General features: G+C 35.4%; 1 protein-coding gene across 2 annotated transcripts in view; it reads left to right on the plus strand.

Annotated features, from left to right (window-relative positions):
- LOC6041687 overlaps positions 1 to 17,254 on the plus strand; it is a 204,589-nt gene that overhangs the window by 112,561 nt on the left and 74,774 nt on the right. For both annotated transcript variants that reach the window (XM_038266684.1, XM_038266685.1), the window contains 2 exons: positions 12,010 to 12,119; positions 12,320 to 12,415. In XM_038266684.1, coding sequence (XP_038122612.1) covers positions 12,010 to 12,119; positions 12,320 to 12,415 — 206 coding nt within the window. The remainder of the gene's footprint in view (positions 1 to 12,009; positions 12,120 to 12,319; positions 12,416 to 17,254) is intronic.

A 17,254-nucleotide genomic window follows, 5' to 3' on the forward strand; every position in this document is an offset into this window, starting at 1 on the left:
GGACCATTAGTTGCTGAGATATCGACATTAGAAAATGTTGAGTTATTTGCGCGAGACTTGGAAAACAACAATTTTACTGTTTTTAATTCTTTGAATGACAATATCTCAGCAACTAGGGGTCGTATCAACGAAGTTCAAAAATGCAAATATAGAGAATTTTCTCAGCTTTTCAAAAATATCTTTTTCAAGAGTGAGCAAACATGGGCCCTATTTAAAAAAAATAATAACTGCGACTATTTTCAAAAATGTTACCTAAAAATTGCTATAACCTAAAAACTGTGCACTTTATCAAAATTTCACTACAGTACTTTTAAATTGCATATTCGATTTTACATCGAAAAATTAACTTTGAAAAATTTTTGCGACCAATATTTGATTTTTTTTTAATCAGTTTTGATTAAAAAATGTATAACCCGGTCAAAGATTTTTTGACCGTTCTGGAAATTTCTGAAAAGTTGGCATGAGGTCCCCTAGAACATATCAGAAAAAAAAATAATTGTGTTTTTTTGCAAATCAAGTTTCAGTGACAAAAAGTTAAATTAAAAATCACCAAAAATGTTTTTACCGTGCATCATTATTTTCAGTGTAGTCCTTATCTATACCTACAATTTTGCCGAAGACACCAAATCATTCAAAAAATTCCTTCAAAAGATACAGATTTTTTGATTTTCATGTATCATTTTTGTATGGGCAGCTGCCAAATTTGTATGGAAAATAATATGGACAAACTAATAATGCAAAATGGCTTCTTTGGGAATACCGAAGGCACCAAAAAAGTTTTAGCCGGATTACAAAATACAAAAAAAAATTGAATGATCGAAAACTCAGAGAATTGCTCTATATTACGACCATTGAAGATGGATTATTCTTTTGTTAAGAGGTACACTGAAAATGGATCGATCTTGAGTTATGACCAACCAATTTAGATGGATCATTATTATACCTTGAAGACCTCTGGAGATGGATTGTTTTTATGAAAATAATTGGGAATAGATCGATCTTGTGTCACCAGAGATGGATTAGTTTTGTTTCGTAACGACCTCGAGAGGTGGATCTTTTTTGTGTTTAACAACAACTGGATTTGCATTATTTGTCTGTAAAGATGACCACTGAAGATGGATTCAACTGTGACTATTACGAGCAATGGAGATGGATTCTGCTTGATTTATGGCGAGATCTGGTGAAGATTTATTCATATAGCAAAATTCGAGATGGATTGTTCTTATGTTAAGATGACTGCTGGAAATGGATCGATTTTGAATCATAACGACCAAAAAAGAAGAATAATTGTTGTGTCTTAACGACTTCTAGGAAGGGATTATTCTAATAAAAATAAGTCAACTGGAAATAGATCGATCTTGTATCACTAGAGATGGATTGGTTTTGTATCATGGAGACCTATGGAGGTGGATTTTTTGGCGTTCAAGGACAACTGGAGATGCATTATGTGTATGTTAAGATGACAACTGGAGATGGATTTATCTGGAAACAATAACGACTACTGGAGATGGATTCTGATTGCTTAGTGGCGTTTATTTATGTATCATGATGACTATGCGATTTGGATAATTGTTTTGGCAAAAATGCCACTGGTGATGGATTTTTGATGAGACAACTGATGATGATTTATTCATGTATTTTGGTGATCAGTCGAGATGGGTTATTCTTTTGGCAAAAAGACCACTGGAGATGGATTATTTTTGTTAATAGAGGTCAACTGGAAATGGATCGATCTTGAATCATGACAACCAATAGAGATGGATCATTTTTGTTTCTTGACGATTTTTGGAGATGGATTGTAGATAGATCGATCGTGTGTCACTAGAGATGAATTTTTTTTCTAATGACGATCTCTGGAGGTTAATCTTTATTTTGTTTCAACGACAACTGGAGATGCATTATTCGCATGTTAAGATGACCACTGGAGATGGATCGATCTTGTCTTATGACGACCATTTGAGATGGATTATTGTGGTATGTTAACTACCACTGGAGATAGATCCATCTTGTGCTATGAAACCCGTTAGAGATGAATCATTTTTACGTCAAGATGACCACTTGAGATGGTTCGATCTTGAATCATAATGACCATTGGAGATGGATTCTGCTTGCATCACGCTGATCACTGGAGATAAATGATTCTTGAGTTATGGCGACCACTAGATATGGTTTATTTTTTCTTAAAGGTCTGAATTCCAGCAACAAATTGGTGGATTCAACTTCGTCTCATTTCTGAAAAACCACATTAATGGACAAACTCCACACCAAAACCACCAAACTTGACGAACCCAATCTTCAAAGTCAGTCTCTTTTGCTTTGACTTGGTCGTAATTCACCGCGTTTCACACACTTTGTGGTCAGCCGGGAAAATTACGCTCACTTGAACCATCTCCGATCTGCTCCCGGTCTGGTCTTGCTCGGTCAGGCAGTGATTAAACTTTGACAATTTATTTCGGTCGGAAAGTCTGTCTCGGAGGAAAAGGGTCCGGAACTTTTGCCCGACCGACTTGTGTCTTCTCCTGCGGGGACAGTGATTTAAACTTTCTCCCTGGAGGAAAAGGGAAGGGAAATCTGGATCCGGGAGGGACAAGAGTTAATTAATGTTCGATGTTGTTTTGTGGCTATGATGGATGGGTCGAAAAGCGTCCTTGGGAGGCGAGAGTCCTTCTTGGCACGTAGAGTTTGAATTACATTTTAATTGCTTGAACCCTTTCGGAATGCCAAAGTAGGCATGAAATGGAAACGTCGGTTCGACAAGTTGACGAAATTTCGGGTGAAAAGTGCTTGAATTGCAACCTTTATCGGCCTGCTTCGATCGAAAAGCCATTCAGTGCAGAAACTTTGACAGCTGTGGCGTGCAACGGAGCAAAGCAAAGAAAAAAAATGGCTGCTCATAATTGCAAAACTTTTGCCGGTCGGAGGATTTTCCTCCGCCAGAAATCAGCCCTCTCAATCCGTTTCCACTCGAGTTGTGGCGGGAATAATTTGCCTCCTTTCTTCGGATGTCGGAAATGAAAGAAAAACTTGGAAGTGAGTGAGAGAAAGCAACAAAAAAAGAATCCAATATTGATATTACGTCTTTTGATGACTTTCCGCCACGAATCGATAATTATCTTCATTATTTGACTCTCGTCATTGCTTCATCTTCACTTGGTTTTTGGTTCTGGTGAGACACGGTTCGCTTTTGATTCGAAAATGTAACTTAAAATCAATTTTTCATGATGTTCTCAATCACGGACTTCAAAAGTGAGGTACCTCCCAAAAGACCTTGTACAAATTTGATGTGGAAAAGTGAATAGTGAGTAGTGATAAGTGAGAAATAAAAAGTGCTGTCAAATGCTGTCAACAACTGTCAAATTCTGTCAACAACTGTCAAAATCTGTCAAAACCCAACATTTAAACCCACCCAAACAACGTTCACGTGCAAAAAAGGTGGCGCTGGGCTAATTTCCATTTCCGTTTCGATTTCCTCGGCACTGTCGATGAGAGGGAAAACTTGCCAGTAGTTTCGATTGATTGGACTGTGGTGCTAAATGAGAGTTGGAAAGTTGATTTGATTGCTGATAACTTGAAGTTCAGAGACTCGCTGGCAACACTGTTCGATGTTTTCAAACTTTTGTGTTTGCTCACTTCTCAAGAAGCTTCAGCGAAAATTTGAAGAATTTTCATTCAACCTCTCTCAAGATATTCGCATTGAAAAATGCGAGTTGATTGCGTGGCCGCCATCTTGAATGAAATCAATCAACCGGGTTGAATATGTTCATTAGGCGTCATCCATAAAGTACGTCACGCTCTAGGGGGGGAGGGGGGGATGTCGCAAGTGTGACAAAGTGTGACAAGGGGGAGAGGGGGGGTACGTGAAACTGTGATGTCACGCTAGACAATTTCTTGAATACTAAAAATTCAGTCTTAAAAAATTGTTATAAAAAACTTTAATGTTTGATAAACTTTAGTCATAAATAAAACACGATTCAAGGCATTAAGAAACAGAGTTTTTGATGATAGATTTAATATGCTTAAATCATAAGATTTCAAAAAAAAACTATTGATAATGATTTCTACAACATTCAAAAAAAAATCCAAATACACCTGTAAAAATTCAAAACTTTCTCGATTGAACCTCGAATTTTAAAATAATCCAAATAATCATGCTAAAATTGTACAAAAAACAAGATGGTAAGGAGGGGGGAAGGGGGGGGGTCCGACAAAGCGTGACATACTTTTCGAGGGGGGGTCGGAGCAAGTGTGACAAAGTGTGACATAGGGGGGAGGGGGGGTTAATTTTTGCCGATTTTAGCGTGACATACTTTATGGATGACGCCTTACGCGTTCACGTTGTCTGGCGGCCCTAAAAATAAACTCCGCTGAACCGTAAAATTGCGCAAACAAACGTCGACATTTCCTGAGAAATGCTGCTCTCAATTGAAATTCAGTATTCATATCAGCTCTTTCAACGAAAGAGTACGCCTCCAGTAATCGCACAACTAAACCACGCCATTCATGCGTTACCTGGTATAACAAGAAGGAACACACTTGTCTTTCGTTTTTGTTGTCCCGAAACTCACATTCTTCGTCTTTTTCACCGTCTTCACCACAAAAGAACGGCAACCATCAATAATGGCTTCATTTGGGTGTACACAAACGACCGATATCGAAGTGTGCCTTGACGACACGCTGGAAGGACTTTCCTCTAAGCGGGAGGAGGCACCATCCAAGTAGGTATGCCCCTTGGGCGTCGACTTACTGATTGTGCCGGGGTCCTCCTCACCTTTTGTTGACAGAAAACGGGAAGGACTACATATCTTTAAGCGTTTCATGACCTACTGCGGTGGGTTTTATCGGACGGAATTTAAATCATAAGGGTGTTAGTGAGAAGTACTGTCAATCTGTCAATTTTGTTAAGGTGAAACGGGAACCATGACTCGAGTTTTTGGAAGCACCTTTAAGAAAAATGCAGTAATTTACGAAGTTCTGTTTTTAGCAGACGCTAAATAGATCGGTCTTAAGCAATCTGTCGAGATCAGAAATTCATTTAAATTAACCAGAAGTTGTCCAAGAACTGGCCTTCCGTTTCACCTTAAGGGCTCAGGGTGGCCACCTAAGTCGGGAAATCGTGAATTCGTTTAAATTCGCGAAAAAAAAAACTGGAAAAATTTGGCACTCAACTTTGAATTCAAAGTTCCTTTCACAATTTCAGTTTTCTGACAGGGTGGCCACTCGAGTCGGAAAATTGGGAATGTCGGGAAAAGTCTGGAATTCGTCAAATCCGCAAAAAAATAAATTCGGGAAAAAGTCTAAAATGTAAGAAAATTTTGGAAATGCCTGGAATCCTAAGCATACTTGCTGAACAAAATATTTTCGATATGTTTTGAATAATGTTGAAGTAATTTAATTTGCACTCAATTCGGGAAAAGGAAACTTAAGAATTCTAGAAGGCATCATTCCCGATCGGCCATCTGGCGGCCATGTTAGTTTTAGAAAAAAATTAAATCTTGATTCAGAATGTTTCATAAAAAAATGTATTCTTTGGGTTATTTGTAGAAGCATTTTACATATATTTACATATTTTTTTCATTTCAATTCACTTTTTCTGGATCTTGAATTCAGAACCATCATTGACAGTCATTGCCCCAAAAGTGAATGACACCATCTACGACCTTAAATTGATATCAAATGATCAAATTTAATTTTCCTTCCACTATTTTAATTTAGTGATTTTGGTTTTGTTGATTTGAATCAATTGAAGCAAAAATAAGCAAAACTGTTTTCAAAAAATTAAAAACGTTTTTTTCTTTTTGAAAATTCAAAAAATATTGAAATTGTAATAATCAAAAAATAATAATAATAATAAACGTCTTGAATCTACTTTTTTTCTTGTTAATTAGTCTCTTTGAAAAATTCGTACAAATTAAAGGTAAAGTTGAATTGAAACTGAAAACTATAACAAGGAAACTTAAAGAAAAAAACATTACTTAATCCACCTTTAGGTGTTTGGTGCCTTCCTTGCATTCATAAAAGTGAATACCCTACACAGCCTCAAAAAAAGTGTAAAAATAACACTTATTTTTATTCAAAATATCTGAGATCCGGCCTAAAAAAAGTGTATATAAAACACTAAAGTACTTATAACTTTTGATAGGGTTGTCAGATCCTCAATCTCTTGGGCTTATTGGAAAGGTCTTTTGATTACCTATCCAACGATGGATCGCATGATAGATCCGGACAGCTTTTTCATAAAAATATTTGAGATCCGGCCCCAAAAAAGTGTATCAATAACACTTAAGTGCTCATAACTTTTGATGGGGTTGTCAGATCTTCAATCTTTTGAATGCATTGGAAAGGTCTTTCAAATACCTTTCTAACAATATGTAGCATGACGGGGTTTCTTCCAAAAACCACCCTTTTTACAATCTTCAGAAGTTTAGCTAAAATCTTTTTTTTAGCATAACTTTTGAAGTACTTCACTAAACTTCATAATATTAACTAGGGTCTTGTGGGACCCCAAGACGGATCGAATGAGACCAAAACGGTCCAAATCAGTTAAGCCAGTCCGGAGATAATCGTGTGCATATTTTTTCGGTGCACGGACTCACATCCAGACACACGCACAGACATTTGTTCAGAATTTGATTCTGAGTCGATAGGTATACGTGAAGGTGGGTCTACGAGGTCGAATAAAGAAGTTCATTTTTCGAGTGATTTTATAGCCTTTCCTCATTGAGGTGAGGAAGGCAAAAATGCGTGAACTTTTCGATGCGTCGATTTTTTCCGAAAAAATTAGCTGTCGATTCTTGAAAAAAAAATGAAAAAAATAGGAATTTAATTATTTTTAGTTTTTTTTGCCAATCTTTTTTCTTTATCTATTGAAAGGAAAATTCAAAAATTCATTGTTTAAATTGAATCATAAAATCCCCCCTCCCCCTTCAAATACGCCCTAAAAAAATCAGGGAGCCTAATAATTATTGCTGAAAATTAAAACTTCCATTGTTCAACTTGTACGTTTTTATTTTTATGTTTAGGGCACTTTAAGATTTTTTTACAAATTTTGAATTTTTGGACCACAGATAAGAATAAAGACATAAAACTTTTGAAAAACTTTGTTTTTCATAAATTCATTGATATTTTGCTTCAAAATGTTATAGGTTTGGCTTGCAATTCGAAATTAAGTTTTTGATTTTGTGTTTCCACCTTGACCTTAACCAGAGCCGAGGAAGAAAAATTTTTAATAAAATTTGTACCAACCTATTTTTGTTATTTTTGGTTGTTACAGTTTTCCCTTTTTGTCAAAATTAGGAGTGCCTCCACTTTTTTACAATAGAGCAGTTCTCTCAGATTTCGGTCACTCCTTTTTTTTTGTATTTTTTAATCCGACTGAAACTTTTTTGGTGCCTTCGGTATGCCCAAAGAAGCCATTGCATCATTAAATTCTCCATATAATTTTCCATACAAATTTGGCAGCTGTCCATACAAAAATGATTTATGAAAATTCAAAAATCTGTATCTTTTGAAGGAATTTTTTGATCGTTTTGGTGTCTTCGGCAAAGTTGTAGCTATTGATACGGACTACAATGGAAAAAGATGATACACGGTAAAACATTTTTGGTGATTTTTTATTTAACTTTTTATCACTAAAACTTGATTTGCAAAAAAAACACTATTTTTAATTTATTTTTATTTTTTGATATATTTTAGAGGACATCAAATGCCAACATTTCAGAAATTTCCAGGTTGCGCAAAAAATCTTTGACCGTGTTATGAATTTTTTAATCAATACTGATTTTTTCAAAAAAATCGAAACATTGCTCGTAAAAATTTTCAACTTCATTTTTCGATGTAAAATCAAATTTGCAATCAAAAAGTACTTGAGTGAAATTTTGATAAAGTGCACCGTTTTCAAGTTAAATCCATTTTAAGGTGACTTTTTTGAAAATAGTCGCAGTTTTTAATTTTTTTAAATTGGTGCACATGTTTGCCCACTTTTTAAAAAAATATTTTGCTATATTTTGCTTTTTTTGAACTTTGTTTATACGACCCTTAGTTGCTGAGATATTGCCATGCAAGTGTTTAAAAACAGGAAAATTGATGTTTTCTAAGTCTCACCCTAACAGCCCACTATTTTCTAATGTTGATATCTCAGCAACTAATGGTCCGATTTACAATGTTAAAATATGAAACATTCGTGAAATTTTCCGATCTCTTCGAAAAAAATATTTCAAAATTTTTTAAACCAAGACAAACATTTCAAAAGGGCGTAATATTGATTTGTTGGCCCTTTTAAAATGTTAGTCTTGATTTAAAATTTTTGAAAGTAATTTTTTCGAAAAGATCGGAAAATTTCACGATTGTTTCATATTTTAAATTAAAATTTTAAATTTTAAATTTTCGAAGCGTACCGCGTTTTTAGTGTCCGAAATCCAACTTTTTATAAAGTCAATGAAACTTCAATGTTTTATAGTGTTTTGGAAAGCTTACAATCTCCTCTATCGCACTACGAGGTTAGTTTTTCAAAATAATCGAACCCCGATTTTTGCCATAGCTTAGAAAAAAAATGGTAAATCCGACCGAGCGCATTCAACTTCCCCTTAAGTTTCTATTTTTGACTAAAATGACTAACAGATTGCTTTTATTTATTGATTTAAAAATTATGTAAGTTGGTAGATGTTCATTTATTCATAAACAATTTTCGCGAAAAACATTTTCGCGAAATTCGAAAATGGGATTTGAGTGGCCACCCTGTTCTAAGAATTTTAGGCTATTCACATGCATTTGATAAAGATTTTCATAACATTTTTTTATGAATCAAAAGGTTTTTTCAAGCGAAGTTAACATCTAACTTCAATAAACTACAAGGAAAAACCAATATGAAAACAGAGGTTTATTTCAACGATTATGCCCATTGTTTAAATATTCAATAAAAACACACATGATCAATTTACAATTAAATTCGTTGAAGTCAAATCATTTTTTTCCAAATGTTTGATTACTTTAAAAAAATGTGTGTAAAATTCAACTACTAAAGATAATGCTTTATTTCCATTTATTAATTTATAGAATAAACCTAAATATAAAAAAAACCAAACGTTTTTCGTTTTTAACGACAAAAAAACAAATATTTTAACTTGTTGAAAATATAAAGTAAAATGCATAAAAAAAGTCCAGAAATTTGTGATTGGTTTGTTGAAAATTTATTTATAGAACTTGTCACTTCCAACATTTCCAATATAACTTTCATATTTTGAAATTCTTTGAAATAATAATAAGGCTTGTACAAACTTTATTTTAAGTTTTCGTCCCTTGGCTCTGGTCCAAGTTCAAAGGGGAGCAAACAAAATTGAAGCCTGATTTTAGATTTTTTGAGAAAATTTTGAAAGGAGAGAGGAACAAAAATTTAAAATTAAATTTACAGTGGTCTAACTGTAATCATGTTTAAACGTTATTTGGTATAAAAGTAAATAAATATCAAATTAAAAATTTAGTAATTTTAAACCCTTTACTATCCTTTTTTCACTTCCAGTTAAAACCGAGTTTATGTTTGTCAATTTTCCAAACAAACATTGAAATTAAAGTGCTTCCTTCGTTGTAGTTTTTATGTATTTTAAAATTTCTATACAGTTTGATTCGTTAGATATTTTGTTCGATGGTGGACATTGATTTTTATTTTGTAAATAGTTTTTAATTTGAATTATTTGTTTCAGGAAAGAATTGAATATTATTTAAGGTTCTGAAAAAGTAATGAATTTTAAAATGGAATTTGAGTGGTCACCCTGTAAGCACCACAAAAAAAAATAAAAAAATCTTAAGTGTCTATGTTTATTTCAGTAATTTTAGTTGAAATAGAAGAGTAAATCAATGTTTGTTTTTTTTTTTTTTAATTTAAGCTTGAAATAGTGAGCTAGTATCCCAATCACGGACTTCAGAATCGAAGCATCTGCCGAAGGAAGCATGTTGGAGACAAGAAGTGATTAGAGTGTATGAGTTCAATTCGGTTAACCTGGGGAGCTTACTTTTATTACGTCATGAAAAAAATGGGATTTTTACCCCACCTCCTCCCCCCTTTTTTTGTGTAAAGCGTAACAGAGCCTTAAAAAATGGGCGACTTTCCCGATCGCGGATCTCAAAATCGATTCTGTCAATCTACTTGTTAAGCTAGAATTTATTGATTGATGTCGCTATTTTATTCCTTTTTTCATGTGTCTTCAGTCAAAAGGAAAATTTGTTTGAAAACATAAAAAAAGTCGAGTTTCCCGATCACGGATTTCAGAATCAAGGTACCTGCTTAAGAAGGCTAGGTAATCTGAAGTGATTAGTGAGTGTAAGTGGAAAGTGAAAAGCGAGCAGAGAAAGGTGAGTGGATGCTGTCAATCTGTCAATTCTGAGAGTTCTGTCAATTCTGTCATCTTTGCTAAGGATCTTGAGAAGATAGAACGAATTCCTTAAGTGCATTCAGTCAATTCTTTTCAAGTGTCTTCTGTGAAGAGTACAGACAATATTTCTCCCGAGAAGGTCATCCAACAGTTGCTCGTCGAAAGCGTTTATCCGTCAACCTTCAGGAGCAAAGTCATTCTCTAATTAAAAGCAAACAATAAGCTGCTTCCACAGATGTAACAAGTCCTTTCCCCAAGGGGGAGAAAAAAAACCCCGATTGCAGAAGCTTTTCCAATCAATTATCGTTTTCTCCCTCCCTTCCTCCGATTTCACTCTCCCGTGGCGTCCTATATCGGAACACACCGTGGAAAGATAATACATTTTCCAATTATCCCTTATAAAGAACGGCAAAGTTCACGGCACAGCCGGAAATGGGTTCGAAGCAATCAAAAGCAAACTCGAATTAAAATTACTTGGAAAAGTTAGTCGCGCGCTGACTTTCGCTGGTGGTGTAGAACTTTCCCGAAGGGCATCCACCAGTTGAACTCCTCCTCGACTTGCATAATTGATGTCCGCACACGAATTGGGTCACTTTCACGGTCACACGAACAACAACAAGAGAGGTGACCAATTAGGGGCGCGTGAGAAAACGTGCTGACTTTTGTGACAGGTCAGGTGTGAAGATTGATTTCATTAGCCTACTGCGACGACGACGTCGTCGTCCACTGAACTGGAACTAACGCTTGACAGATGAAGGGAAGCGGCAGTCAGGGATGGCATGCCAACTAGATCGACAGAAATTTTCGCTGTCAGCCACGTGTGTGACGTTCGTGCTTGTTGGGTTGGAACGGATGAAAATTCTCGAGAAAAAAAAACGGAAATGTCAAACTTGGGGCTCCTTCCAGGAAGCGGATGTCGTTATAATTAAATTTGTGATGCTTGGATGGGTTGGATGCTCGTGTTGGGGAAGAATGGAGGTTTTCCTGGAAGGTGGTTGCGTTTTTTGAAGGGGATAGAAAATAATCGAAAAATAATCCACTTTTGACGATACTGTTGAGCTGCAATCGCCGTGGGAATTGAGTTACAATTACGGAACTGATATTGAAGCTGATTTTGTGTGAATTTCGATGAGAGTTTGACGTTTGACAGTTCTCTTTGTTTACCTTTTAGGGCGATGCTTACCTATGTTATACTACCTTGTGCTTAGTAAAGGTTGTTGATTTGACAATATAACAAGTGAAAAGTGAAAAGTGAAAATTAGTTCAATCAATTCTGTCAACAATGTCTCGTAACTGTGAAAATTACTCACAGCGGGCCAATTAGCCAATTTTCAATCGTCAATTGTCAACATTGTCCAAGTTTTCCCCGACCCATCGGAAAACAAACACTCGACCCGGGGCAAAAAAAAGCTTCTCCCGGAGTCACTTACCGGGTTTAACTTTTCCCGGGAAATCCTGGCCCCTCTTCCTTCGTCCATTTGCTGATTATTTATTTAAACAGTAATCGCAGTTTTGCCAGTCAAGCGTTTCATCGAACGCTTCCACCCAACAACCTCAATGTTTTTCTTTCCGTATTTTCCTCTCTTTTTTCGCAATCAATAATCTCTTTTCCCCCACTCTTTTTCCCTTTTTTTCCCCCCCGCAGACGGACAATCAGTACTGGACGTGCAACTTTCCGTGAAAAAATACGTCGAACGGGGCAGCGAAGTAGGCCTGTACTGCGAGAACAACGCGGCGCCCGACATCCTGTACAAGGTAGGCCACGGCTCCGAACTAAAAGGTTGCGCATTTCCGAAGGGGGTTGCAACCCCCCCTCCGCAAAAGTCAAAGGTAATAAAGTCTAACTTTTTTGTGTGTTCTTCTTTTTTCCATCCTTTTTTTTGTTGGTTTTTGTTTCGTCCATTCACTAAACTTTTGACGCGCGCGCTCGACGACCCAAACCCGTCTGAGCGCAGGTAACGTTCCTGAAGGGTGACGGTAAAATATTCGAGTACATCAAGGGTCGGAACCCGCCCTACCGGAACTACTCGATCCCGGGCGCCGAGATAGATGTGAGTACCTGAGCAAATTTGTCCCCCCCCGCACCCCCTCTTTTTCCGCGTGACCATGACCGTGACCAACCCGTCTGTGGCGTTGGTTTTGTGAGAGAGTGGTTATTTTTAGAGTGTAAGTGCGGGTCGTACCCCCTTTTTTTGTTGCTTTGTTTTGGTTTGCGTCTTTACGTTTCCGAAGGGATTTGGAGCGTTATTTTTGGGTGTCTCGCAGGAGGCCTTGAAAAGAGGACAGTGGCGTCGGATTTATACAAAACAAAGGAAATAGCAAATTACCAGAAATTACATGTTTGTAGTCGGAGCTCTATTCCTGGCTTCAATAAATAACATTTTCATATTTTGAGCTTTTAAAATTCCCAAGCTCGAGAAAAATTGGTCTTCCAATTTTACAAAAAACGTCTCTTTGAACCAATTATTTACATCAACACCAAACTTGCTGCAATTTATTAACAAAATTTATTTTTTTCGTATAATGTCAAAAAATAGCAGGGGGTCGTGCAGACCCTCCGTCTCAAGATGTCGTAAAATGGACCTCGGATTCGTGTTCAGGGACCAAAATTACCCCTTAGAACAAAGTTTTACGGAAATCGAAGACGTGGCAATGGTCGTGTGAATTTGCTCCTTGTAATATTGGTCATGACTGTAACATAATACCCTGCAACTTTTTTTTTAAGTCGAGGTCAGAATCAACAAATTTAGTAGTTGGAGTTTCGAATCAACTTTGTTACAATTTTTTACTGAAGGTGGTCTTTTTGGAATGCAGGAGCAAGAGTTGGATTCGCAGTCAACAAAAAAATGTGCCTTTGGAGAGCTGGATTCTATAAATTTTGAATAACACTAGTCAGATTTGTCTGATCTTCACACAATTTTGCATTAAAATTTCTGCTCTTTTTGGAATTGGGATTCGCAGTTAACAAATTTTGAGTCGGAGCTGGATTCTGCAAATTTAGTCTGATTCAGAGTCAAAGATTTAGAAATGTAGGAAATCAGAGTCGACATATTATGAGTTGTAAAAGTTGCTCAACTTTGTAATAAATTCGTTGTTGGAGTTGAAGTTTAAGCAAAGTTGGTGTTTTTTAAAAAGATGAGAAACTCCTAAGTGGAGTTGGATTCGAAGTCTTGGCGGAGCATGGCCCTTGCCATACCGGTCATGCTTGTAACATAAAATCACAATAATACCCTACAACTGTTTTGCAGTCGCACTCAGAATCAACTTATTTAATAGTTGGAGTTTTTGGACTTTCTGATCAGGTTTGTATCAAATTTGAATTGAAATTGGTCTTTTTGAAATTCTAGAACCAGAGTTGGATTCGTATTCAGCAAAAAATTGAGATTTCAATGGCGGAGCTGAATTCTGTAAATCTAGAGAAGCCCATGTAAAATTTGTCTAATTTAAACCAATTTTTCATTGTTTTTTGTTAAATTTTTGTTGAATTTGAAACATAAATCAAATGAAGTTGGAGTCTGATTCAGAGTCGAAATTGTTAGGAACTGTTTTAGTCGAAGTCGACAAATCCTGAGTAGCCCGCGTCAGAGATGTTAAATGTTGTTCAAATTTGTAACAAATACGTTGAACTCTAGTTGAAGTCCAATTAAATTTGAGCTTTTTCAAAGTAGAGAAACTCTGAAACAATGTTGGATGCGATGTCTTTGAATATTGAGAATTTGGTGCTGGAGTTGGATTCTACAAATCCGTAATAGTCGGATTCAGAGTCAGCTTATTTTGGCCAATTTTGTGTTGAATCAACTAGATGAATGCTGGAGCCAGAGTTTGTTCGTAGTCCACAAAAAATGGAGAAGTTGGAATCGGAGCTGGATTCTGCAAATCTCGAATAGCCCGAATTTGTCTCATCTGAAATCAAATTTTAATTGATTTTTTTGTTGAATTTGACAGCTAAGTCAGTAGAGTTGATTTATTTAAAAAGCTGAAGATCGAGTCTGAGTCTGATTCAAAATCGACGAACCCTGAGAAGTCGGATTCAGGGTTAAAAGATCTGGAAATGTCGGAGTCGGAGTAGACAAATCCTGAGTAATTCGTGTTAAAGTTGTTCCATGTTGTGACACTTGGAAAAAATCATTATAAATGTTAAAGTCGAAATGAAGTTGTATTTTTTTAAAGCTAAAGGAAAGAGGTATATTTGGGATTGGAGTTGGATTCTACAAAGCTGTAATAGCCGGACTAAGAATCGGGTAATTTTAACCTTTCGTATTGAATATGTCGATGCAGTTGCATTCGAAATTTTTGTTTTCGAAATGCTGGAGCTGGAGTTAGATAGCTGGGATTTTAAATTTGCATATTTTTAATATATTTTTATAAACAATTTGCAATTTATTGAAATTAAGGTCAAACTCATTGACGTAGGTTACTAGATCTTGAGATGTCACTCTTCCAATCCGCTTAACTCAGCCGGCTTGGTTTGTTCAACTTGCCTAAAAAATATATTGAAGGACACCAAAGCGGAGCTGGATTAAAAAAAAATGGAGCTGTAGTTGGATTCTACAAATCTTAGAGCAATCCATTGCTCAACTCTGTATTGAGTTTGTCGTTGAAGTTAAAATCAAATTGGAGTTGGTCTTTCTGATTATCTGGAGACGAACTGGATTCGTAGTCAACCAATTTTGAGAGGTCGCAGTTGAAGATGAATTCTATATTTTTTTGAAAGAAAAAGCCACAGTTGACTAATTTGACTAACTTTGCTAAGAATTTGTTACTGAAGTTGAACACGAAATCAATAAAGTTGGTATTTTTGAAAAGCTCATGTTGGAGCTGGATTTGAAGTTAGATTTGGAAGATTATTCTGAGTTGATAGATCTTGAGATGTCAACCAATTTTGAGAGTTCGTAGTTGAAGTTGGATTCTAAATTTTTTTTTTAAAGCCACAGTTGACTAATTTGATTAATTTTGCTTTGAATTTGATTCTGAAGTGAAAATCAAAGTCAACAAAGTTGGTATTTTTGGAAAGCTCAAGTTGCAGCTGGATTTGGAGTCAGATTCGCTAATTCTGGGTTGATTGATCTTGAGATGTCGGGGTTGGACTAGACAACTGTAAGCAACCAAGCTGGCTCAATTTATTCAACTTTGTAAGAAATTCATTGACAGAGTTGAATTTAAAATGAAACTGCTATTTAAAAAAAAAAATGGAGCTAGACTCTGAGTCGACAAGTTGGAGTTGGATTCTACAAATTTGTAATAGATGGAGTAAGAGTAATTTTGAGTAATTTTTTTTATTGATTTGTTTTTTTGAAATTAAATTCAAAGTAAATTCAATTTGTCTTTTACAAAAGCTAGATAGTTAGAGTTTGAGTCGAAATCAAAGTCTTGAAAAATCCTGGAAAAAAAACAGATTAATTTTGGACAGCGTTATATTGATTTGTTGTCGGATTTAGACTAAGAATTCATGAAGTTGGGATCAGAGTCAAAATGATATATCTTAAGAGGTCGGAGTTGTGGTCCTCAACGAACCCTACATAATAAAATTGAAATAAAGCAAATTAAATCTTTAAAAATAATCAAAAATTCTTTGCCTCGAAACAGAAATCGACAAAATTATTTGAAATGATTAAATTTGTTATTAAATCAAGTTCATTTAATTCCTCCTTATATAAATTTTTAAATTTCTAGAAAATAGTTTTTCAAAAACTGCATTTATGAATCAATTATTTTTATTACTGTTGCAAATGAACTTGACTATTTTTTTTTCCTTTTAAATTATGCTGGCAGAAACATTGAAATTGACTACATTTATCACTTCTTTACGGAAATTGTCATAATTGGTAATATTGACGACAATCGTTACCTCTTTACGCAAACTGCTTAAAAAAAATTAAACTCGATAACATGTTTAAATATTTTACAGAAATATAATATTGAAATTGACCACATTTGTTACCTCTTTAATGAAACTGTCATAATTATTTAGATAGACAATAAGCGTTACCTTTCAACATAAACTGTTATAATCATTCAATTTTACTAGACACATTTGCTATGTCTTTTCCGAAACAATACTTTTGTTACATTTTTATAAAAAAAAAAGATAAAAAAAACTACATTTGTTACCTTTTTACTGAAACTGTCAAAATATTGAAACTGACTACATGTGTTGCCTCTTTACTGAAACTGACAAAAATATAGAATTTGAATACATTCATTACCTGGTTTACAATATTACAAATAATATTAAAAAATGACTACATTCGTTACCTCTTGAATAAAACTGTTAAAGTTATTGAAATTGATTACAACCGTTGCTTCTTAACTGAAACAGTAAACAATATTGAAATTTTCTTCATGCGTTTCCTCTTTAATGAAACTGTCCAAATTATTGAAACTGACTACATTAGTTACCTCTTGAATAGAACTGTCAAAAATATTATAATTGACTGCATTCGTTACCTGCTTTCCAACATTATTACTAAATTATTAATTTTGACTACATGCGTTATCTCTTTACTAGAACTGTCAACATTGTTGACGAGGCGTCACTGCATTTGTTACCTCTTTACTGAAACTGTCATTTTTACTGAATTTAACTACATTTCTTACCCCTCCACAAAAAAAGACGTAACGCCACTGCCCTCCGCCCGCTTCGACTCGCTGCAAGTCCACCCTTCAGGAAGTAATAATTTTCGAAACCGCGTTCGTTCTACATCGTTTAACGGTCCAACGCTATCGCTCAGACTTCCGCTCTGGACCTTTGCTTCCGCACTGCTTCGTCGTTATCTTTTGGGGCGCTTAATTTCCCAACAAATCACGGTCCTGGTCACGATTTCGGGGGAGCTGGTCTCTCCACCGAAACTTCTAATCTCTTATTTCGCCCACACTGAAAATAAAACAAC

This window comes from Culex quinquefasciatus, chromosome 1 (genome assembly GCF_015732765.1).
Source record: "Culex quinquefasciatus strain JHB chromosome 1, VPISU_Cqui_1.0_pri_paternal, whole genome shotgun sequence".
In the NCBI taxonomy this organism is placed as follows: Eukaryota; Metazoa; Arthropoda; class Insecta; order Diptera; family Culicidae; genus Culex; species Culex quinquefasciatus.